Source organism: Plectropomus leopardus, chromosome 1 (genome assembly GCF_008729295.1).
Source record: "Plectropomus leopardus isolate mb chromosome 1, YSFRI_Pleo_2.0, whole genome shotgun sequence".
Lineage (NCBI taxonomy): Eukaryota > Metazoa > Chordata > Actinopteri > Perciformes > Serranidae > Plectropomus > Plectropomus leopardus.
Window position 1 is genome coordinate 31,177,257 of NC_056463.1, and position 26,765 is coordinate 31,204,021.

Genomic DNA, 26,765 nt, shown 5'->3' on the forward strand with positions numbered 1-26,765 from the left:
TTAGTGCTGATCTCTGGCTGGAAGCACCAGAGTCAGAGTTAATGAGTCCGATTAGTCCCCAGTGAGTGTTCAGGGATTAGCACACTGTCCACCAAAAGGAGCCTTTCTCGTTTCAAGCCTGAGGAGAAGAGAGAGCAGACAGCCCGCTCGAAAAGTGGATGAGAGAAAGTGAGGATGAAAGACGGGAAACAATGGGAGAGAGAGACGGGAGAAATGGGTGAAATCATCTGCTTTATGAGTGGCTGGAAGCATTTGGAAAACATCATGGGGTCTAATGACAACAGAAAATGCCTATTATGTGCACAATCCTGCCTCTGTGTGTGAGTGAGAACACAGAGCTAGATGGCATTTCTCTACTGAGACAGGTAATCTTCAGTCTTCAGCAGTGGAGAGATTCGGTGGGTCTGCTTGGACACACACCCTTCCCGCGTGCACCTGTGATCATCTTTCATTAAGTACTTCTTAGAAAATGGTGCTGTTTGAGAGGTGGGTCCGATTTACTGCAGTATACAGCACAAATTACTGCCTCATTTTCTGTGATTGTATGGTTCTTTGTGAATAACTCTGATCATAACAGAAAATATTGTTTACAGAGCTGGTAGTTAATTGCAGAGCACAACACAAATTGAAAGCACAACAAGAGCAGAAAGAGCATATGTGTCTGTCTGCCTGACAGACCGTTTCAACCCAACTTCTAAAGAAGTCCTATGAGAAGCCACATACACATTTCCTGTCGAGGTTCCCCATATTTCCTGCCAAGGTTTCTGTCATTGTCAAGCACAGGCTGAGACGGTGTATGTGTTGAATGCATGTGTGTTTGCAGATTTGTGTATGTGTGTGTTTAGATAACCACACGAGTCAGCAGCGTTCTCTGTAGCACCAGTGATGATAAAATAACAAATGTGACCACTAATGGCTCAGTTTGGTATAACTGTAACAAATGTAGTGAGTCAAATTAGACAAACACTTCCTCCTTTGTCACTGGTTCAGGGGAGAAAAGCATATGTAAGTCAAAGGCCAAAGTCTGGTCAGATAAACAGTACACCAAGGATATAGACGGATGATAATGATGCCTTAATCAATGCACATTAGTCCAGAAAACCCTAAATGATCTGATTTATTTTAACCCAGGGACTTCAACTCGTTTCACTCTGGATTTGATATAGCAATGCAGGCAGTTAATAAGTAATTTGAAAACTATAGATTCTCTAAAAATAAATAGTCCATTTTGGACATCCCTTACTGGCATTGAAAGTACTAAAACCTCACTTTGGGAACCACTGCTTTGTGTTGGGCGCATGGTCAGCTGAGGCTTCATGACAGAGGAAAAAGAAACACAAAACAACTCGACCACTGGTTATTAAGAGACTGGTCACAAAACAACGATGAGGATAGCAGACTGCCGTCACTCTAAACAGTACAGATCTGTTCCAGGCTTTTTTTGTTGGTGTGTGTGTGTGTGTGTGTGTGTGTGTGTGTGTGTGTGTGTGTGTGTGTGTGTGTGTGCGCACGCGTGTGTCTTTGCTGCACAGCCCTCAACAGACAATCCCTGTCCAGATCCATCAAGCTGTAAATTAATCCAATAACATGCACAATAAAAACAAGCCTCCCATCATTTGGGCATGAGATACATCGCAACATCACAATGGATAATTGCACACCAATGGCAAATGCCAGTGTACTGTATGTGTCACAATTTAGATGACAGTTTTGCTATGAAAGGGCCAAGGCATTGCAGCAGTGCATTAATCCGCTGATCCATGACCAAGAATTTAACCCCAGCCACTGTAGTGCCGCTGTGCAGTCATATACCAATTAGACTCAAACAAACAAGCTCCATAATTTAAATCAATGTCGTATTTGTTCACTCACTTGATTTTTTACCTCATGCATCCTTTTTTCCCCACTCAGAGACATTTGTCACAAACCAGTTACCTTATACTCAGAATTTTACTTCGATATTTGCTGCTGTCTAAATAATCACAGTGATGAAGCTCTGTCCTCATTACAGAAAATCAGCTACTGATGACCCCAATGCTACCAGCATTTACTAGGGCTGAAATGACAAAGGGATTAGTGACGTAATCATCCAAATGATAAACGCCCCCCGCACACACCATGGCTGTCATCTTTATACAGATGGTGACACTATGGACACATAAATAAGTCTAAATGCATCTATGTGGCAGGAAAACATTTTTCATCTAATCTCAGGGTTTACACATTTTCCATTCTTCTATTCTATGGAAACATAAAAAAAGCATTTAGTCCACAGTGCAAACAGCAATAGCTATTAAAGCTTGAGCAAACAGCTTTAATCAGCAGAACTGCATTTTAGAGTCAGGAAACACAGTGCCATAATGTTTTCACAAGACATTTGTACTGCTTTATGCAATCTCTCGTTGCCACTAATCGAAACTGCAATACTTCCTTTCGTTCCAATGTTTAAACTACATGATACCAGGAAAATTCCACTTTACAATGTATTCAGTCAAAGTTACAGCTAAGACACTGTACAGAAGAATTATAGCTAGTGTTAAAAACGATGAGAGAAATACCCACGGTGACATAGCTACATATAATTGCTCAGACTATTTGTAATACATTAGAGTATCAATGAGTCAAGAAATCAATAAATCGACAGAAAATTAACTGCAACTATTTTCAAAATCTATTAATATTTTTGCTTGTTAACACAGGCAATAAATGCCTGCTCAGGAAAATATTGCCACCATAATCTCGGCTCATAACACTATGACACTATAACACTAACACTCTGCTGGTTGAGTTTTTGCATTCACATTGGTAAAAATCAACTAGCCTGCTGCACATTACATGCCAAAAAAATGTTGGGACTCTGCTAGGTTGATAAAAAAATGGGATGACAATGTGAGGTTGGCACTGATCCAAAGCACCAGTGTTGCCCATTTAAACAGTCATGCTCTCACCTCCGTAACAACAAAATAAGCCCATAATGTATTTACCTTCGAGCTTTCCATAAAACTATGGCTCTCAAAAGCCACTGTGGCGTACTGACATAAATAACAACTTATACACCAATTATTTCAGGAGGATTTGTTTAAGACAGTAGTTGCAAAGAAAACTGTTAACAGTGAGGCCTGTGGATTATCATGAGTAAAAATTCAGTGCTGTGAACTTTTAATAAAATGCAGTCCATCCCTGTGTTATTGCTTTTACTTGAATTGCGTAACATTAAAGCTGTCTGTGAAGAAATGGCTGAAAGGAAGACTAGTGATGTACCAGCTGCGGTAAAAGCAGAATCTTTTATAGCCCTGTGTCTTTTCTACTGTTGAAAATATCTTGTTTAATGTGGTACTTTTTTCTTTTTTTTTTTTTTTTTTACAAGAGACTAACATCACCAGTGAGTCTGAAATGAGCGGTTGCAGGCACTCATGCAGAGGCTCTAGTCCTGTTAAACCAATGAGCATAATGTTCCAGGAAGAGATGTGAGGAGATAAACTAGTTTAAGTTAGCATCTCAGACAGCAGAGCAGCCTCTCTGCATACTTGTAAAACACACACACACACACTTAAAAAACATTTCCTGCCCGGACGATATTTTTGGGTCAAGCCTAAGAACACCATGTCACTGAGAAAAGACAACACAAGATGAATTGTATAGATTACACTGCGATGTCAGTGCATGAGACTAACCCGGGGAAACGATCACACATTTTTAAGAAAACTCAGTTGGATGGACACACTGAACAAAAGCAATGTCTCACAAACATATTTTACTCAATCTGGGATAATCTATATTTGGTAATCAGACATAAAATTTGTGATAAATCGTTACACAGTGCACTAAGAAACCAGTGAGTTATGACAGGACTAGCAGAAGGAAAATAATACATGCTGACTGATTCAGCTCAAATGAAATACCTGTCTATGGTGTTAGCTAACTGTTCATAGTTTAGCCATATCTCAAACGACAACATCAACGAACACCATAAATGTACAGTGAGATTACAATCAACTTTGCAGCTGTAGCGTTTAGGATAACTAACGACAGTGAGCCAAAGTGAGCAGCCCCTTCGGCTAGCTCAAGTAACCCGAAATGCACCAAACACTCAGACAGTGAATGACAAGAAAAGCCAGGTGAGGACGCGACACGAAAACCCAGAAAATACTCGAAATGTTTAACTCCGAACTCTGGCAAAAACGTACACTTTTGTATAACCTTCGACGACTCATTATTACTTCACAGGAGGTGAAAACTTTTAGGTTAATAAATCCGTCTTTTAACTGTTTTTGTTTCAGCGAAGCAACAATTGACAAGTCCTTAGAGCGGTGTTTAAAAAACCCACACGCGCTTCAGGTTTTCAGCTTTCCCCAGGAGCCGTTTTATTTCTATCAATGAAGTTTTAATGTCTTACCTGACAGATTTGGGAAACGTCGCTTTGAAAAAGCCTACAAAGCTGACCGGTAGGTACAGGCTGGGAGCGCGTGTTGTGGTACCCGCGCGCTGCTCCAACTGAGGACGCCCCTCCTCCACCTCTAACGCGCACACCGACGCTCTCACACACGTTTTTTTAATTTCACAAGTACACTATTTTCCATATGAAGTTACAGTATGTTGCCTTAAACTGAACGATTAACACTGACAGAGACAAAGGTTAAAAAAAAAAAAAAAAAAAAAAAAGCAAGAGCTTATCTCGGTTTTAATTGTACTGTTTTTATTGCATGAACTGGAATAGCTGCAGAGAAACAATGTTTCAGATGAATACAGTTGGGTTTGAAGCCTTCCTGCAGTGAAAAGAGATGGTCAGTGGACATTCAGATGGCACGGCTAACTTTATTCACCTTTCTCCATGTCCGTCTACCACAAAACCAGCGCTTACATACTGCATTTATACCGCAACTGTATCACACAGGAGGGGATGAGGGAGTGGACAAGAAAAACCGTACTTCCAACACCAAATATGACTGGCTGTAAAAGTGCATGGACTCAAATGTGCTTCAGCTCTCTTAACACATTCTGTGGAGTAATAATATATCATGTAATGTGGTTTATATTGCTGGTTACTTGTTTTGTTTAACTGTGGGTGACATTTGGAAGAGAGACAACAGGAGGATTGTGGTGTGCTTTGGTGTAACTCCCTCCAAGCACTCGGCTCGACGGGTTTTCTATGTGCAGCTGCTCATTCAGTTGAAATAGGAGAATATTATCAGCCAAACAGGGAAAAAAATAACGCAGATATAAACCATCCAAATGCAGTATACAAGCCCCAAACTCTGTGGATTCAGACTTAAGAGCGATGACTCCATCTACAGGTTAGTTGTTGTACTGCAATGACAGAAGTGGATGAGGGGGGGTGACATATTGAAGAAGTATTTCTTGCTATGGTAGGTTTATAAAACAAAAATTAAAATCAGCTCCCTTTTAAAGTAAGTAGACCAGCCACATATTAAAACAAAATTCTCACTGTCGGACTTGTAAAATGGTCTCTCAAAGGAACTTGGTCACTCAACTGTCACTGAAAAAAAAAAAAAATCCAATGAAATAATAAAGGTGGTAATTTTACTGGACCTGAACATTCCCACCCCATCCTCTCCACAACTTATCCTACTTCAGATATAGGACTCAAAGATATGGGCTCTACTGTTAATAATACATTTATCCATACTATGTTCATATAATTAATAAAAAAATAAATACATTTAACAAATACAAATGATTTTTGCAGTGGGTAAATTACCAAATGAACAGATTATCACCCACAGTTGTATTGTTAACACAATTTTTTTTCTTCAAGTGTAGGATTTCTCAATAAAACCACTATCACCCCCTAATTAATTTAAACCTGTAAAGCCTCTACACTGGTGTGGCTGTGCTATTGAGCTGGGTGAGAGCTCAGGCTCCATCCAGTCATCTATAGGGCTGTACGTGAGCATTGGCTCACTAAAGGCTAAATGTTAACACTGTAGCACACTCACAAGAGAGCAACCCGGAAGTCAAAGTAGATGCTGATGATTTATGTTGGCAATGGGACCCAAACCAGCTTTCGGCTTTGGCCAAAAAAAGCTGAGGGGCACAAGATGTGCACGTATACATGTCCTCAATCGGTATATCTTGTAAAAAGGTCATATGAAACGTTTTCTTCTTCTTACGTCTTGTTGTTTTTTTTGTTTTTTTTACCGTTTTTTGCTTATGCATTTTTTTGTACAAATCTTTGTATAACCTGTTTAGACATAACAAAACAGATTAACAGAAAAATCAACCAACAAAAAAAAAACAACTCATGCATAAGTTATGTCCCACTCTTACTGATTGCATTTGTTACCATCTTAATAAAATCTGTGTACATGACAGTTTTGTTTTTGTACATTTTTCAGCCATTTGCTTTTTTTCTTCTTTTTTTTTGTTGATAAAATTTATCATATTTTCCAGCCAGCAGTTCCAGGTATTGCTCCAGAGTAGATTCCAGACACCCGACCTGTCTATTCCTGTACAGCAGGAGGCGCAAGAGGCATGTTGTGTGGGTGCTGGCTGTGGGAAGGAAAACTGCTCCAGAAAAGAAGCTATTGGGAAGCAAATGAGCATTTATCCTTTGTGATTTCAGTTCAGGTCCAAGAAATTAAACCCCATTTCCTATAACAATTCTTTTTTTGTTGTTTTGTTTTTTTGTTCTTTTTTTTTCGTCTGCTAGAAATTGTTGCTTGTCATCCCGAAAAGCTGGACAGAGAGACAGATACTGTAGATGTTTTAATACTTTAACAGCCTCCGGAGGCTGAGGTCTGGCAGCAGAAGTGGGACAGGACAGTCAGTCAGTTGCAGACAAGGACGGGGCGGGGAGGGGGGCAGGCGGGGTCACCCCTATCTGCAGAGGTCGTCTTGTGTCGAGTCTCGCACATTTTTCCTCTTCTTGCTGTTGCCCTGGTGGTGTGGCTTGTTGCTTTGATGACTTTTGGCGCTGGAGGAGGAGCTCTGCTGCCCGTGGTGGCCGCTCTTAAGGTGCGAACGAGACATCCTGGCCTGGGGAAAGAAGACGCAGAAAGAAAACAAATCAGTTCCAGCTGGACCCCCCTTGGTTATTCAATACAATACACTGTTGGCTGTAACGGTGGAGATATAATCAAATTGTTTCATTTAGAAGCTCTTTTTTTTTTTAATAAGGAAATGCTGCAAAATTTGTTACTGCTATCAGAAATTAAATTGTACAGACTTTTACATGCTGTGTTCTGTGATGCACATTTTACAAAACAGATTTTCAGTCCATCTCCTTGTCTAATCTCTGGTGCATAATAAGTTGTATGTGTACATATAAGGTAAAGCTGAGCGTACTTTTCCTCCCTTGTTGCTTCCAGATGGAGTGCTGGTAGTGTGGCTCTGAGTTCGGTTATTGTTGACAACCGCAGACTTTTCTCTGTGGGCGCTGGGGCCCCGGCCAGACTGCTGCTTGGCTGTCTTACACGGCGTGCCATCAGAGTCCTGGAGAGACCAACAAAGAGTGAATAACGTGTCAGAAACATTTTGTCGACTAGAATTTTATTTATGAAGTTTTAAGTGCTACAGAAGAGGCGATAGCTCAATATCTTGAACAGGGTTCCTACAGTTTGAAGAAAGTTAAATTTAAGACTTTTAATGCCACTCAGAATGAAATTTAAGAGCAATTTTACAATAACTACATTTGGAAAGAAAAAAAAATAACAAAAAAACATAAACCGGGATCAATAAAATCAATACAGGGTTAGGGACAATTTTGTCCAAATGCTAACTATAACAGATGACATGACTTTTTTGTCAAGTTAAAGTTAGATGATCTACTACTATTTTTCATTTGATTTGATTTGGTAAGTGTACAGGTGTTGTTTTGTTGGTTCCTCTATCCTGAGCTGTGTGACGTTAAATTCGGTAAATTATTATTTTTTTTATTTAAATTTTGAGATTATACACTGCAATGTCAGAAAAAAAATCATAATATACTATTTCCAATGTCTTAGCATTTTTGAGTCTTGTAAAAGATTGATTTAAGACATTTTAATACCAATTAAGGCCTTATTAATAGATAAATTAATTTAATGCCTTTTAAGACTTTTTAAGGAACTGTAGGAACCCTGTTAGAGGAATACTTCACCTCCTAAATGAACATTTGTATATCAATTTCACACCAGTGTTACACTGAAGCTTTAAAGAACACCTCCACAGTGAACAAAGAATCCAAAAACTGAGAAAATTCTTGATGAATTGAAGTCATAGTGGTTTGCATTTAACAACCATAAAACTACATCAAAACATTAATTTAATCTTACACCTCAAGCAGTTTCTTTGTGTGTTTTTTTGCCTTTATTAGATAGGACAGAGTGCTAGTGTGAAAAGAGGAGAGAGGGGGGACAACATGCAGCAAAGGGCCAGAAGACGGATTCAAACCAGCAGCCACTGCAGTAAGGACACTGCCTCCATACCTGTTCTATCTACCCAACTCATGCAGTTTAACCCAAGTCACATTTATACAGGCATATACTCTATACTTCCCAAACAGACAGCCCTTTCTGAAAAGGAACTGAACAGGAAGTTCAACTTAATTTATGCTCTCTTTAAAGACAGACTCCACTGAAGTACTGAGCATACGACTGGATGAATAGGACTTGGATTATACTGCACGAGATGTTGAACAGTTTGTAAACAGATGTTTTGATATAGCTTTGCTGTTAAATGCAGTAACCTGACTTCAATCCAAATAAAAAAAATGTCTATTTCAGATTCTGCATTCACTGTGGAGACATGTCAGAATATGTTTTCATTACAAATTCATAACACGGGGTGAGTAATTGATATACTGAGGTTGTGGCTAATACTAAGACTGTGTTGTGTGTAGCTGCAAGACTGACCGCATCGCTGGAGCTGGAAGTTGAGGTTGTTGAAGAAGGCGACAGTGGAGAGGAGGAGGGAAAGGAGCGCAGTGAAGGGGAAGGAGAGGAGGAATTGGAGGAGGTTTTGCTGTTGGGAGCAGATGGCAGAACTACAACGTCATCGTCATCATCTGGAACATTATTGTTGCACTCATCGAGCTGCTGGGACTCAAACAGTGTCACGTCATTTCCTACAAACAGAGAGGGGAAAATGTAGACATGAAGGTTAACTCAGTCCAAAGTTAAGCTTACAGAGCCCTGAGATTGTAGTTCCACCCAATACCAGGTCAGACTCAACTGACTGACGACTGCAGATCTTGACCTCTCTTCTAGATCAGATTTTAGTTTCAACTAAACTCAGGAAATATTTTTTAATTACAAGCAAAGCTATTAAACAAGTTTAAACATACTGTTGAGTGGCAGATCATTCTGAGACGGGCTCCCCCAGTTCTTTCTGATCCATTCCCTGTACTCATCCACTTCCTGTGTTACCCGGATTATTCGGCCAAGTATGCTGTGATGGGATACAGAGGGAAGTATTATACCAGTGTTCATACAGCAATCCAAAAAGCAGATGTTACTGGTAATGGTATGGTATGGTGTGGTGTGGTGTGGTGTGGTGTGGTGTGGTATGGTATGGTATGGCATGGTATGATTAAATAATGCCAAACATAACTGAAAATAATCTTATCATTGACAATATTAACACCAGGGAAATAGACTACATACTGCACCAATCAACTGACTGAGGGATGTGATCGGTCTTACCTCTCCGTCTCATTATTGGGATAGTACTTGGCGATGGGTGACACAGCGTGGCTGAGCACCACATAGGCGTAGTCAAATGCCTGCTTCACCTGCATGGCACCGTATGAACTCCGACCAACGTCGTTATCTGTTGGACACAAGACAGATGGTCAATTTGTGTAAATACTAGAACCTGACAACGTGCCAAAGCATGCCATTCTCTTTATCCTTTGTGTTCACTGTTCCAACCTGGCTGCAGCGGATCCTCAATGTAGAGCATGGAGGGCCTGTAGCCATCCATCATGTTCTTCTGAACCTCATCTTTGGCAACGTAGCAACCTCCGTCTTTTATCCTGATACCTGTTTTCAGGTAGTTGAAGTGGCGACCGTAGAGCTCGAAGAATTCAATGAGCAGAACGCCGATGTTGATGTTGGGACTGCACACATCCTCCCTGTAGTGAAGCTGTGAAAAACACAGTACAGGTTGATGTTACTGCATATCAAATAATTGTAAAAGGTGCAGTAACAGCCTCTTAGATGATATGATAGCATGACAGTCTTAATGTTGTTTATTCTGAATAATGCACATAGTACTGTCTCCAGGTGTTTTTCTTTGTTCAGAACTGAGGATATTTTTCTAATTCACGTGTTTAAGAATCATCATTTTAGCAAATACTTACATAAAAAAGCAATTATAAAGGGCATCAATTAAACGACACTACAATAAAATACTACTTAAGTTAAGTTAATACGAACAAAATCATTCCACAAAATACTATCAAGATTAACAATAAGTTAAAAATAGGGATGCATGATAATAATTGCACGTCATCAGTATCGGCAGATATTGGCTTTAAAATGAAATACGGGAGTCAGCCGACATGCTGATTTCTGCCAATATCACAAACTGACATATTTTTTTTATTGACAAAGTGAACATCAAAACAGCAATCCTAAAGTTGAAGTAATTTTCTGATTTTGCACAATGTGTGAATACTACATACACCAAAAAGCGTAGTATTTTATTTCTCCATTTGCTGGTGGGCCATCACAATAAGAGCATGCATAATATATGATGTTCATTCCACTACAGAAGAGACTTGATATCTGTGTCTGTTATTGGTAAAATGGGTTGTTATATGTTGGCATATCAGATATCTGCAAGAAAATCCAATATCATGCATCCCTAGTCAAAAATAAAATAAAAAAAAAATTGTGATGTATCTGACCTGCAGGAAGCTGACAGCCATGAGGAAGAGACTGTAGGACCCAATTCCACCAGTAAAAACTTCATTGAGGTCCCTCTGCAGTAGGAACTGCTTCAGCACCAGGACCAGGTAAGGCAACACAGGGTATTTCTACAGGACGAAAACACACACATAGTAAAAACATAGCAAGGAATATAAACTGATGCCTACAGCACACTCTAGAGGTAACAGGAATTTAAAGTTTAAACAGGCATTTTATTCTACTGATCACTAATATTCTGTATATAAGGCCCACTTGAACTGATCAAAATAAGGCCCCATACTATGCTCATTTTTAGGTTCATACTTGTATTTAGGGTTTCTAATAGAACATGATTATGTGCTTTGATACTCAATAACACCCCTTTTCATACTTACTGCCTGAATACACCCTGTGCAAGATTTCAATAACCGAGGTTTCTTTAAAACCTTAGAGATTTAACATTTGTGGGAAAGCTAAAGGCAGTTTTAGAGGCAGTACTACTATCTGCAGTTTCCACCTCTGTGCTACAGACCAAGTAAAGTCAAAGTCCGACAAGCTGCTATTACTCTCACACAGTGTGTACACTTCAAACATCAACAACACAGGCTGCAGGTGACAAAGGTTATGTATTCCAAGAATACATGAAAACTTAGCACAGAAAGTCTCAACTTCCACAAACGTTACAAACTGTACCTCTTTGAATTCCTTGATGAGCCGAGCGGCTTTAACACCACTTTTCACATTGAAGCTAATGTCCACTTTGACCTCAGTGAAGGAGTCTGTCAGTTTGATGATGGGAACCTGGAACACACATGATACAGGTGCTGATATAGTTGCACAGAAAATAATCAACAATCACAACAACCAAGCACTGACATTGTGCTAATAAAAAAAAAAACTGCATCCATAAGTTTCTTGTAAGCGTGAAAGAAAGCCACACATGCAATCAAGCATGAACCCACGTTTACTAATGTAATCCTCAACTAAACTACTTGAGCAAAGATTTAAAGTGCTAATCTGCTGTTTATAATCCCTAACAAAGGAGAAGCTTGAAACAGTTGAAAAGCTTTAAAGAAAGCCTCCAATCACGAACAAAGGGTTGGGAGTGGTTTGAAAACACAATCAGAAGACATGAAAGGTCCAAAGTAAAGAGCTAGTTCTGAACAAACAACACTACCAACACTGTGTCTGTAACAAAGGGTAAATATAAACCCATTCCCTTCATTTAGATTAAGTTTACTCTCGGTTACCAAGTCTAAATCACAGTGAAAACCTTGAGGCGTTTCCCTGAATTGACATGTCTGCACACATGCCTGAATAGAAGGCATGTGTGATAACCAGTGTCGTCAGAGTTTTGGAACTGTCACAGCAGCGTGCATTGATGTGATTTACAGCTCGTGTAACAAGTACTAAAACTAACATCAGAGACCTGAATATGACAGTCAGCTTTGCACTAATCCACGACTGAAACAATGATTGTTAACAATTATAAATCATATTCGCCACAAGTCAGACAGTTTTACAAATGGATTTACATGGTGTGTGAAACACTGACAGATCAGTTAAACTGACAAAAAACAACTGTAAAACCTGCAACACAATGCACACCTGCGAGTGAGTGCCGTCTTACCGTGGCTTTGTCCAAAACTTTGATGGAGTTCTCATCTGCAACATTCCTCTTCCGAAGAGCCTCCTCCAGCGTCCACAGTGGGAGGGTCTCCCACTTCCCAAAAACCACCAAGTCAATGTCACTGGTGAAAAAGAGACATGACAAGTGTCACTTATCTATTTATACTTATAACATACTACAAGAGCATCTTATATAACAGCACTGGGGGCATGAAAGGGAGTATTTGTCTTTTTCTCTCATGACAACATGTTTACTCTAAACTTTGTATTGAATCACTTTCAAAATAAATACAAGCATAAATTGCACATGGTTCTTAACGACTTAACTATTACACATTTCTACTATGGACACACAACAAAAACTGATGGACTGGCCAGTCAGTAACTAGCTGCATGATGTGGCTTTTAAAGGTAACCCTCGAAATAACAAACCACACAGTCTTCCTCTTACAAACAAAAAGTACACCCTTGCTCAATCCAGCACACTCAGGAATCTTCCTGCTGCTACGGCCTAACATGGTCTGTTATAATCAGCAGTTTATGGAGGCTAATTCTAACAAACGTTTGATAAAGAGAGTGGTGGAACTGACATTCGATACAGTTCGTTGACTTTATGACTCTTCTCTACTTCTGATACTGTTACATTAAGTTTAAGCATTCACAGCTACTGTAACTGAAGACTGCTTAAACTAATAGTTTACTACAACAGCCCGCCAGTTCAGAAATGTCTCTGCATTGCATTATTGTAGGTAAACTAAGACATTACACAATGGTGGTTTTCTTGAGGTGGATGTGACCTGAAATAAAGTAAAAAGGAAACACTGCAACAGCCATTTTTAAATATCCTCCACATGTTAGCTTAATGCAGAAAGGTGGTTTTGCTTCCCTCTTGTGGATGAGCCACATGCAACTTCACACACAGTTCAAGGAATCCCGTCAATGTGTGTGTACTATTTTAGCACTGGTGTATGTTCACTACATGCAAGCACCCACTATGGTTTGCACATTTCACAATTTCACATTTCATAGTACCATCTACTGACACACCAAATTCCATTCTCAAACTCAACACTTAACAGTATCAGAAACTTTTTTTTTACTTTTTCAAATCCACATGAATCACTCTTCACATCGGGGCATAAATTTGATCCACTGCAGCTATTTAAAAAGAAAAGATGTCACTTTTAAAGGTTATTTGCCTGTCACTCGTGTAATTTCCTTCCTCCAAAACAGAGGTGACAAACACCAGGGGCAAATGCCATGAGTTGCAGTGCTCACTGTACATAAAACGCACCAGTGGGGCTTCATTACATCACTTCCAGGAGACTTCATGGAGAACACTGAGGAAAAAACGGCATCACCGACCAGTTTAAACCAAATATTCTCTGCTCTAGCTCAGTTGAAAACACAAAAACACACGTCCTGACAACATGGTAGCATTTTATTCACTTCTGAGCCAGTTTGTAACCGATAGACAATATTATCCTCACTTCACTTTCTGAAATGACTTAAGACAACAGAAATTCAACTGTCCTGCTGTTACTAAGGACATGAACAAACCACATACAAATGGCCTCTTCTATAGATTCAAAGCAGTGCACCCCTGCAGAATGAAAACAGGGGAATAACAGAGATATTTAGCATTATTTCTGTCAATACAAAAGATTTTTTGGCCTCACCAGGTTTCCTGTTGGCCTGGCGGGCCGCTAACACTTATACACACATAGTAAATAACCTGTACCTTGTCACTTAAAGGGAAACTACATCAATTTTCAAAATTCATACACGTTATTCCTATAGTCGAAGACAGTCTAAAATGTTTGTAAACATGAACAATTCTCTCCCAAAGCAAACCAGAGTTTTGAACTCAAATTTGTGATGTCATTGGGTATGAAGTCTGGATAAAATCAGTTTTCCATTCATTCTCTGCTTTCTGGCTTGGAGAAACTGCAGCTCATGTTAGCAAATGTTGATTAAATTTCCTAGGCCATGTAAATAACAAAATAGAATTCTTAATTTAGGAGTTATTCTGCTTTAAATACAGGCGATTACACCTTTTTTGTTTCCATAACAGAAGCACACACAAACAGATTTGCGTCCACGCACATCACCCACTGACATGCATGCATCCACTATCAGCTTAGTCCCATTAAAGTACTCAGTGTGTGGTGTCAAGAGTCCACTAATCCAGGTGACATGTCTGTGCATCTGTGTCGAGGAGTTATTAGCCGTGTGTGTGTGTCTGTGTGGACGGTTGTGTGTGCAGGTGGTTGTGTGTTGCTGTATACGTGGGGTTCTGTCGCAAGCCTCTCTCAGAATAGAGTTCTAAAAAGATCAGGGATCAGCAACGCTAAAAATTACTAAACCACTTGATCCTCAAAACAAAAGCAAATAATGATTCGCTGGCTAAACGGAGCACTTTCTCCAGAACAGAGTTAAGTATTTTTTGGAAGGAAGCCAGTTCACAGTCACAGTTGGCAAAGATAAAAAGAGCAAGCATGTGTTTAAATCTCTTGGCGTGTTTAGAAAACCAAATAGCTCACCTTGTTGGCAGATAGAGACCAGTGCTGAAACTCCCAAACACTTGAACCTGGAGAGATAGGGGACACAGTTACACACATACAGATCTCCTGTTTGTTTTTATTCAGCATATTACATTAAAGGGATAGTTCAAATTTTATAGAGTGGATTATATGGGGTACTTATCCATAGTCAGTGTATTCCATACAGTAAATGTCAGTTGACATGCCCCCAGTTTGGAGAAGCAGGCTGGAGTCCAACATGAAAGCTAAGTAATGTACTGCTGTGGTTGGTCAGCAACAAAACACACTTTAGCCTCCTAAAAAACAAAATTCTATCTAAAAAAAACTTCATACATTTAAACTGACTGAAAAAACAGTCAGTTTAAATGTATGCTAAGTTGAAGTATTTTTACGGCTTTACCGTTCTGTCGGGCAGCCCATTCAGACAGTAGGCCTCTTCTTCTATGCTCTCATCAAAGCCACCAGACCACATTGACAAAACCAGTAATGTAAGGTCGCTTAACACGGAAGCTGCAGGTTTACCACTGCTTCGATCAGTTAGTTAGTTAGTGCTGTGTACTGTGTGACTTTGGCGAATCCGAACTAACTTTTTTAAACTCCAAAGTGACACAATGGCACAAAAAACCTAATGGCTTGAGGCAGTAGACCAGCAGCTCCTGTGTTCGGCAATGTTAAATCCCTCTTTTTCTTGACTGAAGTCTGGCTTTTAAGAGAGTGACATAATGGCTTTGTTTTCTCAAATCACTGTCTAACATTAAGGTAAAGCGGTAACAATACTTTTATACAACGTACACTTAAACTGGTATTGATTTTTTTTTTGGGTGGGACATTTTTCAGTGGCTAAAATACATTCTGTTGCTGACCGCTCCCAAGCAGTAGATTGTTTAGCTTTCGTGTCAGACTCTAGCCTGCTTCTCCAAACTGGGAGTATACTGACCGACATCTACTGTATGTAATATTCTGTCTATGGATAAGTACACTATAAAACCCCACTTTAAAAAAATTGAACTATCCCTTTAATTCAAGCACGTCCTGCAGTAAAGCCAAATCATACTACACTTTAGCATTATTATCATCATGTTTGACAGCTGGTTTACTACCACATGGACTGGACTGATGACTAATTGTGTCACCAACCAGGCATCAACTGGGCGTTCTCAGATTTTCCCACGCCAAGTTTCACTACCACAAAAACCTGTTCTTCAAGCTGCATAAATATTACTAGTCTACAGCTTAGCGTAGTGTTGATTTAAAGACAAGCCCATACAAACTGCAAAGGCGTGGTTCAACAAATACCTGTCAAGGGTAGAGGAAATGAGTCTATAATGCGAGTATTTTAAAAACACTTGAGTCACATTTCAATTGAGGGATTAAAGGCTAAGGTGGCCTCAATGAAACAAGTACATCCTCCATTAAATTGCCTTTAATTGGCTACTGTGGAAATCAAAAACTGGCATGATATTTACATACAAAACAGTCCTTTTAGCCACTGATCTCTTAACCTGCACGCTACTGAAGTGACTAAAATTATCTTCAGCCTTGTCCCTTCTAAACCTCCCACTGAGCAGAGCACAAATTGGAGTCTCAACAGAAATAGAGTTAAGCCTTGACCCTACCTACACTGCCTTAAACCACCTCTCTACCTTCCACATCAACCGCTAGTATAAACTCTGGTTTACAGCCCAGTCACATGTCCATGGCTAAGCTGATTGCAGAGCCATGTTTGTGAATGAGTGTATAGTAAGTCCTGAAGACTTCTGTGAAGAGTGAGGTAACTACAGGTGATCACAAAGAGGAGCTTTGTTTTGACACTCTCCAGGAAAAAACTTGGTTATGGCGTGAGTGTGGTCACAATCAGGTTCAAAGCATTTAGATAAAATAATGTGACTGCTTCACCAAGCTACAGCTTTTATGAACATTTTTGCTACAGCCAACCCGGACAAGCTTCCATATATATCTGGGATTGCGATTCCATGTGGCAACAGAAGGCGGAAACATTTGTGGGAGTCAGGTGGACGACTACACTTCTAAGCTCATTGATTAAACAAGCGTCACGCTGAGCGGATGGCCACGTTGCCCTTGCTCCCTCCACAGTGGAAAAGGAATAAAACTGGGCAGGCTTTGGGACAATGTTGTGCTCCTTAATTTGGGAACAGCTAAAGCTCAGAGACCAAACACACTTTGAAGCATGCTGCTCTATCAGCAGGATCAAAGTCAGCGTGAACAACGAATGCCTGAGGTGGCCCTGATAACGTGGCCCAAACAGAATGCTGTGCAGCAGGGAGATAACAGAAAACAGGATGCTTTATGAAAGGCTGAAAATGTTTCATTATGCTGGCTCATAAGATACCTGTGATAACTCACTGTTGTAAGTTATACACTTTTCCACTAAAAATCACCATGTTTTCAAACACGGAATAACCCACTAAAATTTGGAATAGAATTCTTTCCTATTGCCACTAGACCTGCCTTTCTGTTTTTTGTTCCCAATTCCACTTCACGAACGTGCCACAAAACAGGGTTAGCAAATAGTAGAAAGCAGCATGGAGGCCAGTGAAAATGTTATGGTGAAATATCTTTTTTTATATCTGTTACTGATTCTTTCAAACCCGGTGCAAACAAATTTGGACTGATGTTTGAGTACTGCTTGGATGGAGGACGGAATTTGAGGCTTGAACTTACAAATAGTCGCAGAAGTTACTACAGGTCATGTCCAAAATGGGAAAATTTTGCGTGTCAACTAGGTTGTTGTGTTTCCATCCCTGCAAATGACAGCTGGAGCTGATATACACCTAGGACTACTGAAGAGTCCTTTGTCCCGGGAATGAACACCAGGGCGTTTGTGAGGATTTTTTGTCCAGTGTGAAAGGGGCTCACGATACAATGTTATTGGTATTTTAAATGTTTTGCAATATGCTGAGTATTGTGATAACATATATTGCGGCAGATTGTGGGTTATTACCTTTTTAAACTGTAAATTATGTCACAAACGGAAACAATTCTCCACATCTATTTTATCTAGCAAGTTTTTAAGTTTTTCACTCCGATTATTCTAATTGCAGCAAAATGACTGTAAAAGCTATTGATTTTATTATTCAAGTGGGTTAAAAAAGTTAAACTTGTATATGAAATATTAATAATTCATAAATTTAAAAATTCAATACTTGGTGTTCGTGTATCGATAGAATATTGCCACACAAAACATCATGATAAGTGCTGTGTCATTTTTTTTCCTCACCTCTAAGCTTTACAGGCGCCAGTGTGTCCGAGGTATCCTGGTCACAGTACTCAACCAGTACAACAAACACTGTGTTCAGGGTTTATAAATGACTAGCTATTTTCACTATCATACAAAACCATTCATTTCTTACCAAAACAAAATAACCTTTTGTGATGCTAACAAGCTTTCAGATTACAGACAAGATTTCTTGTAAACCGCTGGAAGCAGTTCTCGGCCTGGTTATCAGTGAGATGCTGTAAAAAAAAATCTGCTCCGTCACACCCAGCCATCCAATCCAATGTGTTTACCTCAGCACTGGGCCATAAGTCGTGAATGACTCCCTTAATTCTGTCCACCACCTCCAGTCTCATCTTCTCCTCTTCCGGCCGTGGGGAGATGTACTCATAGAAGTCGTTGACCTCCTCGTGTAGCCTGCAGCGCACACAGAACACAGGGTTGTGGATGCTTCGCATATAGACAGACATCAAGAGCAAACATGCACACAGATAGCAGGTACCATGTTTTTATAGTCTAGTAGGTTAATGGCAATAAGAACTGAGGCATAGACCAGACCACTGAAAAAGGCAAACATAATGTTTACTACCTTAACACAAATTAATTCAGTTAGTTTTAACAATCAAGGCCACTGCAATTTAGCAGCATCACATATTCATTTTAGCCACAGGTCAGAGGAAAATGAGCACAATCAGGAGTGCTCCCGTTCACTCAGTCCAATCTGTGCACTCCCTGCTAGCAGAGCAGAAAGACACAATAAGCAATGCCAAGGGGCTGGGTGCCAGCAGTCACTGCCATAGATACAGATGTCAGATCCTGAGTCACACTGACTCAATGTCAGACATTATGTAGATAATAGCGGTGTCCTCTTTTCTCTACTTGCATATTTGCACTCAAAACTTCTGCGACTAATCAGGTTAAGCTCAGATTTTTCACACCTCACAACTTTCCTCCGTATTCCTATATGTCCAATAATCAAAACAGTGAGATCAAATAAATTGCATGTTTGGCAATGGCGATGTTTGGCAATAAAAAGCTTGTGAATGAAAGATAGGTGTGAAAGATGTGTGTGTAAAAATGGAATATTATCTGTTCTTTCCCCTTCTGTAGTGATTTAAAGGTGACATGGAGACAGGAAACTGAAAACAACAAACCTTGTGACCAACAGTTGGAAAATGTTTTGTGAAAGATATGAATTTATGTAACAGCAGAATGAAGGAAGCAGGTGGTGCCAAAAATTAAACCTTCCCTTGGCAAAAAGATGTTTACAAAAAAAGAAAACAAAAACAAAGCAGGCGTCCAAGAAAGTTGAATATTTTCATTATCAGCTTTCCTGTACAGGTACAGCTCGATTCATGCCTGTCAGCGAAATTATTGGTTGCAATATTAGCTTGACTGATATGGTCTGTCTTAATGAGACATCTATCAGGTGACTGATATTGGTGGAGGTTAATAATTACTTACAAAAAAAAAAGAATACCGTGAAAAAAGGTTTATCTTAGGCACATTATGACAACAAGGTTTTTGTCTTTCCAAAGAGAAGCAGTTTTTAGTTCTGTCCCAAACCAACTATAATTTTTTGGGTGAAACAGTAGGACTGAGCAAAAACAAAATAGGAACCCCTACTGTGTGTGTTATGAAAGTTTAAAAAAAAGAGGTGTAGGCGAAGCAAGAGGACCACATTTGTCCTTGGAACAGGTCGATCTGCCCACATACGCTGACCTTTCCCCTGACCATTTTGTCTACATACACATAGACCCGGGGACAAGTCTCTGTGGGCAGACAAATAAGAACACAAACATGCAGTCACACACACACACACACACACACACACACACACACACACACACACACACACACACACACACACACACACACACACGTGCATATGTGCACAAACAACCATAAAGAGCCAGACCAGGCCAATAACAGGCAAACTCCTCTTGGCAGACGACAGAGTAAAAGAGGAAAAGTGATGTTTCTGTTTTCAAAAATAAAATACAGCAACAGAGTGAGGCCTGCGTATACCACAGTAAGTTGGACAAGAAAAACACAAGCAGCTACCAAAACTGACTGACTTGGATTATGCCCCAAAGAGCACTGTGTGTGTGTGTGCGTGCGTGCGTGTGTGTGCTTTAACGTGTGTGTGTGTGTGTGTGTGTGTGTGTGTGTGTGTGTGTGTGTGTGTGTGTGTCTGGGTTTTATGTAACAAGAACACTTCACCTGACAACAGTCAAATTTGACTGGCTTCTACCTTTATTATTTCTTGGGTCTCAGACACTCAGTCTAGCTGAAGCCCGGGGTACAGACACAGCATTGAAAGGTTGCTGGACTGCTAACAATGTAGGGGAAATTTGTGCAGAATAAAACTTTCTTCTCCCTGGCCAAATGCTATCATGGTAACCTTGAGAAAAAGAACTAACCCCATTAAGTGTCTGCAGCCAAACTGCAAAGTATCCAACAGTACGGTAAAGCCGTGATCAGACCGACAATCACACATTCAATCACAAGATGCTCCAGAAGTGTGTACATACAGCTACACTTGAATATAAAAAAAACAGGAGAGCTACTCTGGAGGCTTATCAGACAACAAAACACTGTACAATAGTTGATACTTCAGAAAGTTATCAAAGTTATGAGCTAGGGCTGTAAATTATTATTAGTTTCATAATTAATCAGTTAACCTATTATTTTCTGATCATTTTCTCGATTTATTGGGAATCAGCCAGACAAGGAAATGTCAGTGCCATTCACAATATCCTAAAGCCAATGGTGACTTCTCCACATTGATCGTTTTCAACAGCCCAAACCAACCAAAATATTCAGCTTATTATCACAAAATGAGATGCTGACACGATGCAATAATTGAAAAAGACAAAAAAGACACATTTTTTTAATTATTCATTTTTAATGCCTTTAGTGCGCTAGGAATGAGTTCTAAAATCTGGAAATGAGTCAGCATTTTAGTACTTCCAGTTCCCTCATTTTGAGATCTTTGAATGGATTTTTGGTTGGAAGCCTGAAATAAGGTGTGTAGTAAAGAGGCTTTCAGGTTTTTCTTTAATAATCCAAATTCAAATGGTCATTAGGCTCTTTGACTCAGGACCCAGGGTGTCAGTCTACAGAAAAACATCATCACCGGAGCACTTTATGTTGACAGACTAGTCAAATAATTGACTTATTTCGGCTCTAGTCTCGACACTTCTGACATAAACAGTAAAGCTAGGACGCTACAACATGCATGCTGAAAGTAAGTGAATGCAAAGAATTTGATTGACAAATGCAGTCCACAAGAAGATGACATTAGCATTACAGATGTCCTGATTCAGAGTCATTTTAATACTTTGTATCTGCCGATACTATGTCCTATCCATTACAATACGCTGGATCTGCCCCAACACCGAATGTTAGGATCAACTCGGGACATAATTAATTTTTGATACAAGCCAGAACAAACCTTTTTGGGGACAGATAAACCTGCATTTGGGGCATGCCAGAACAGTGGTCTCATTGAACTGAATGAAGAGGCTGTGTGTTTTGCTATTGTTGGTCTGAATGTGGGCTAACTGGCTGCTCACCAGACTGAATGTAAATGACTGAAAATGCAGACGAATAAAGAGCTGAACAACTTGAGGTAATGTTCACTATAAACAGTCGGCCCCCATGTTAAGTCCATGACAATCCCAGTTCCCTATATTGCATTGCATATCAGAGCTGAGCTTTCGCCCACACATCTGTTACACAGACACATCCATTAACTGAAATAGTTGTTTTATCTTGGGGAAATCTTCAGAGAGCTGAGCACAAATAAATAAAATGAATTGAATGACATGAGTTCATTCCACTTACTTCCTCTGTTCAGACCAAGATGTAAGAGCCACTGGAAACTGAGTGTCTATTTGCTATGGCTGTTTGTGTTGTTATCCCAGCTTTACATGGCACATGTACTTTGATAATGGGCTGACCAAGCCTTAGCTTTAAAGCCAACCCCCCCCCCCCCTCCTTTCTGATAACAGGTTGTTTTGAATGTCATTTTGTTAAATGTGTTTGTATTTTATGAAGGAAGTAAAGGAAAAAAAGTTTCCATTTCCATTTCCACCAATGTAGCAGATGACAACCACTCTAAATTTTAATGACCGAATCTCTTTTCCCTGTTCACACTGCAGCCACTCCAGCCTCTATCACAGAAACATTAGGTTTCATTTAAGAGTAAAAGAAACTCAGCAGTTACAGTCTGCATTACAAATACAGCTTTTGTTTTGATTTCAAAGAACACACCTCTACGTGGCTCACTCCTGTATCATTAACACACCTCAATCCAAAGCCTAACACCAGTTCAGATTAATTTGATGTATTATAAATTAACTGCATGTTTATATAGGTTTCAGGCATGTATGATCCCATTTAGCTTTAGTGTTCTCAAACCTTTCTACACATTACGCTTAAAAAAAAGCATTTTTTCTTCTTTTCAATTTGTTCCAAAACTGTCATCCTGAGATATTAGCATTTCTACTCCTCAGCAGTACCAGTAAGTTTCATTTCCCAGCAAACAAGCCACTACTGCTCCCTTGTCATCACATGTTGGGAGCAACCATAGAAATCGTATCTCATGCCCCACCTTCCTGGATCAAATTTCATCTCAGTCCTGCACCTGCCTGGGGAGCACATGGACCCATGGGCACTACATATCAGATAATCCCACTTGCCTACATCATTGTAATGTTATATAATCTCTGGAAACGGATTTCCAGAGCCACAGCTTCAAGAGGAGGAAAAAAATGTTGTTTCTTCTCCTTAGCACTCCTTCTTTTCCTTACATTTCCCCCTGGAATTACTATTCTGGTGTCACTGAAATGTTGCAAGTCATCTTTACTGATAACCTGTAATGTCAATGCACTTACAGTTAAAACCTGTATTGTTTTTTATCTGATCTGCATTGCATGTATGGCTATAATCCGAATGAAGGACAGGGGATCAAACCAGCGGTAAACGCTTGAGAAGGGCATTAATACTTAAGTACTCAATTTAGATGTCAGGATTTGGTCAACGTACAGAGTAAACACTGCCAAACCTCCCCCATGAACATGACTTTTAGATTTTTTTTTACCATTTGAAAAGGGTAAAATCTTATATTATAGTACAGCTGCGTGCAGCATATTGCTTTGCTCAGTGCCTCCTTGCCAGTCCTTCAGTACTGCATCTAGCCTATGCTAGTGTGCTGAATTTTCTTATATTGACTTTGAAGTTATATTTGGTAGGCTAAGTGATTAAAAAAATGATGTCAAATTGCATGTGTTCCCTTGTTGTTTATATTCCTATTTTTAAGTGAGATTTTCTGCAATTACTCTAGTACTCCATAACAATTTAATGCCAATATTCAAATATGGAAGCTACTTAAAATGCATAACATAACACTTTCCAACAGCATGCCAGACACTCATACTGAATGTTGATGCAACATTCACACTTGCACCAATTTAAGGATTCAACAAATAATTATTTTCATTGTTGAGAATTTTTCAGTCTCTTGAACATCAGGAGACAATAAAAAAAGACCATTACAGTTTCCTTGAGCCCAAGGTGATATCACTGATGTCCTGTTTTGTCAAGCCAACAGTCAACCAAAAAATATGCAGTTTACAATAATGTTAAGACAAGAAAAAGCAGCAAACGGTCACAGCTGAGAAGCTGAAACCATCAGATGCTTGGCACTGATGCTAAAAAATTGCTTAAGCAATTAATGAATTACCAAAGCAGTTGCCTGTTAATTTTCTATTAACTGACTAAACCATTTATCAACTAGTTACTGTAGTTTTAAAAAAATCCCTATGGTATAGGAAAAGATTTGTGATTGAGCAGGGCTGTCATGGCATTGCTGTGTGCTAGTGCTAGGCGTGGTGCCTTATCAGGCTGTATTGTGCATTCATATCATATGCTAAATATGGGCATGACAACATAATGAGCACATGATTATGTGCAATACACGACAAAGACATTGTTCATTTCTTCTTATGCATACAAGTTCCACCTTTCTTTTCTTTTCAGATTTTGTTGCAAAATGTAAATAATAGTTTCTGACTAAATAAATGAATAAATAAAACAAACCTGATCTTGGCATTAGATTGCAACTCTGAGTCTGCACATAACTGGAGCTTATGTATTGGAACAGGTACTTGGAGAAAAAAAATTGTGAGATCAGTGCATCCGTAAAGCTATTGCAACAGTCTTTTTTCCAGCTCTATTATGCATATCATAGGGACTTTCATATTACAAGATACTGCTTCACAGTTGGACCCTCGACGTTCCTACAAAGCCTCCCCATGAAGGCACCGCAACACCTCCTAAGAGAATCATAAATCAGCCTTTATGCGACTGAAAGGAGGAGGGATGGAAAGGCAAAGGAAAAAGTAAAAGGAAACAGGACAGCAAAGGTAATACAAAAATGAATGAGGGAAAGCTTGGAAAACAGTTTAAAAAATGAAAATGTAGAGGGCCAGATACATGCATAAGGTGATACAGAAAAATGGAAAGAGAAAGGAGAGAGGATTGGGTGTGGTGCTGAAATGCTTTCATGTGAATGAGAGCCATCTGTTAAGTTGGGTAGGATGAAGGAAAAAGAGGTTATTGTCACATCACACTGAGCACTACTTACTGACTGTTCAGATATTTTGGCACACGGGTACAAAGGTGTCTTTGAAAGCGCCTGTAGCATGGCTTTGGAATTGAATACTTAGAAACAGGCATGATAGAACATAATGTTCATGTACCAAGAAACACCTGTCTGAAGCAGGAGATTGCTAATGGATGAATGTGTTTAATGTATAAGCAGTGTTACAGTGTAATGCACTACTTCGGGCTTGTCATGATGAAACAGTTGTGACCATTATTGTGGCCATATGAGTCCCAAAATGATAACCTTTTTGTTGCAAGTGTTTTGAATTTTGGGCCTCAACATCCTTTGCAACAAAAGCGGGCGGTGTGTGTTATGTGACACTGCTTAGTCTAGGTTGACAGGGTGGCCAGGAGGCAAAACAAGTCACATCCCACACTGTTTTTTAAAATGAGGACAACCACAAACAGAAGCTATGGTGTCAATGTCTCGCAGATGGCAGACTCATTAATGTTTTATCAATGAACTGATCTGGGGTGCTAAGTATTGGCCACTGGGACAAAGCGGATCAAGTTACACAGGAGCCCAAACACTGCTGACTGCTAATGGTAGGCCTGGTCATGCCTGAGTGATGCAGTGGAGTTCTGTTCTGCTTAAAACAGGGACAGTTGCACTATAACTATGGTAATACAAGAATATATTGTGTTTTCTAAAAACTAACTTTGTGGCAACATAAAGTCTTCTAGCACCTGTGTAGAGACTATTTATTCAAAATTCAAAGCAAAGTTTGAATGTTGTGGGGTTGTCAATGGTCAAAATTTGACCACTTCTCTTTATTCGCAGAGAATATTTTTGACCGGTTACTCATTGGTCTCATAGGTCAGTACGTTTATCTTGTTATCCTTCAGTTTAGATGTTAGCTTTGTTACCACTGTTAGCAGTGTCAGCACAGGTAGTTTTTAGTATTATTCGATATTTTACTATCTTCTTTTTTTTTGCTTAAAAATTTACCGTTTAGTTACCAGTTTATGGCCTACTGAAAGCAAAATTAACATCCCTAGAATATTGTAAAGGAAAATCAATGTAGAATGCATAAACTATTTTCCAAATCAATTCCGTTTGTTTATCATATTTCTTGATGAAAAATAGCTCAGATGTCCTAGCTACTCTTTCTAAGGGATGGTAGTGTGGCTTGCAACTATAACGTTTGCCCTGCTGCAGGTTGAATAATACCACATTTTCAAAGTCGTTTTCCTAATACTGGCAAAAGCAGTGCCACGTGATGCATATATAAGACTCTGCTTTTGCTATTAGTATGTAAGAGGAGAGAAAAGTTACAATTCAGTACAAACTGTCCTGAAGGACACTGGCCCATTTTGGTTCATGTCTTCAAATATATGTCAACACAAATATGAAGAATAACCTTAAGCAAATATACCACATAAGTGATTGCACTTCATTTTTAAATACATTAAAATTAAATTATTTTTGGTTGATTTAGCATTTCAAGTTTCTTCCCCTCTGTTATTGTAGCATTTTAAAAAGAAAGCTGCATAATCTCTAAAACACAAAGACTGAAAATGAGATTTTATGGTGACAAAAAGCATTATCCTAGGCCACGACAAAAGGTAACTGTCAAAGCCCTGCCGTTGTGTACACATGCTGAGGAAGGTCACAGTCTGAGCACACGCTATGAAAAAAAGAAAACCTAGAACACTGTGTGTCGCTTGCTGACTGCATCAGTCTGGAGCATGGGAAGGCGTCCCATTGGACAGGAAGAGGAAAAAAAAGAAAAACACATTCCTCACTACACATGGCAAGGCTGAGTTATGGAGAGCTGCCCACACGTGCTGTTCAGACGGGGCCTGTTTCACCTAAAGTCCAAATGACCAGCATGC

At 39.5% G+C, this 26,765-nt stretch overlaps 2 protein-coding genes across 4 annotated transcripts in view; both read right to left on the bottom strand.

Annotated features, from left to right (window-relative positions):
* adcy7 (adenylate cyclase 7) overlaps nucleotides 1-4,513 on the bottom strand; it is a 66,722-nt gene extending 62,209 nt beyond the window's left edge. For all 3 annotated transcript variants that reach the window (XM_042482409.1, XM_042482359.1, XM_042482306.1), the window contains exon 1: nucleotides 4,397-4,513. The gene's annotated coding sequence lies outside the window, so the exon portion shown is untranslated. The remainder of the gene's footprint in view (nucleotides 1-4,396) is intronic.
* Nucleotides 4,514-4,675: 162 nt separating this feature from the next.
* tent4b (terminal nucleotidyltransferase 4B) overlaps nucleotides 4,676-26,765 on the bottom strand; it is a 29,595-nt gene continuing 7,505 nt past the window's right edge. The window contains exons 2-12 of the mRNA XM_042482593.1: nucleotides 18,551-18,674; nucleotides 15,023-15,069; nucleotides 12,481-12,601; nucleotides 11,544-11,651; nucleotides 10,850-10,978; nucleotides 9,870-10,083; nucleotides 9,642-9,768; nucleotides 9,284-9,387; nucleotides 8,853-9,064; nucleotides 7,306-7,452; nucleotides 4,676-6,996 (exon numbers count right to left, since the gene is read on the bottom strand). Of these exons, the coding sequence (XP_042338527.1) occupies nucleotides 6,838-6,996; nucleotides 7,306-7,452; nucleotides 8,853-9,064; nucleotides 9,284-9,387; nucleotides 9,642-9,768; nucleotides 9,870-10,083; nucleotides 10,850-10,978; nucleotides 11,544-11,651; nucleotides 12,481-12,601; nucleotides 15,023-15,069; nucleotides 18,551-18,674 (1,492 nt within the window). The 3' untranslated portion in view covers nucleotides 4,676-6,837. The remainder of the gene's footprint in view (nucleotides 6,997-7,305; nucleotides 7,453-8,852; nucleotides 9,065-9,283; nucleotides 9,388-9,641; nucleotides 9,769-9,869; nucleotides 10,084-10,849; nucleotides 10,979-11,543; nucleotides 11,652-12,480; nucleotides 12,602-15,022; nucleotides 15,070-18,550; nucleotides 18,675-26,765) is intronic.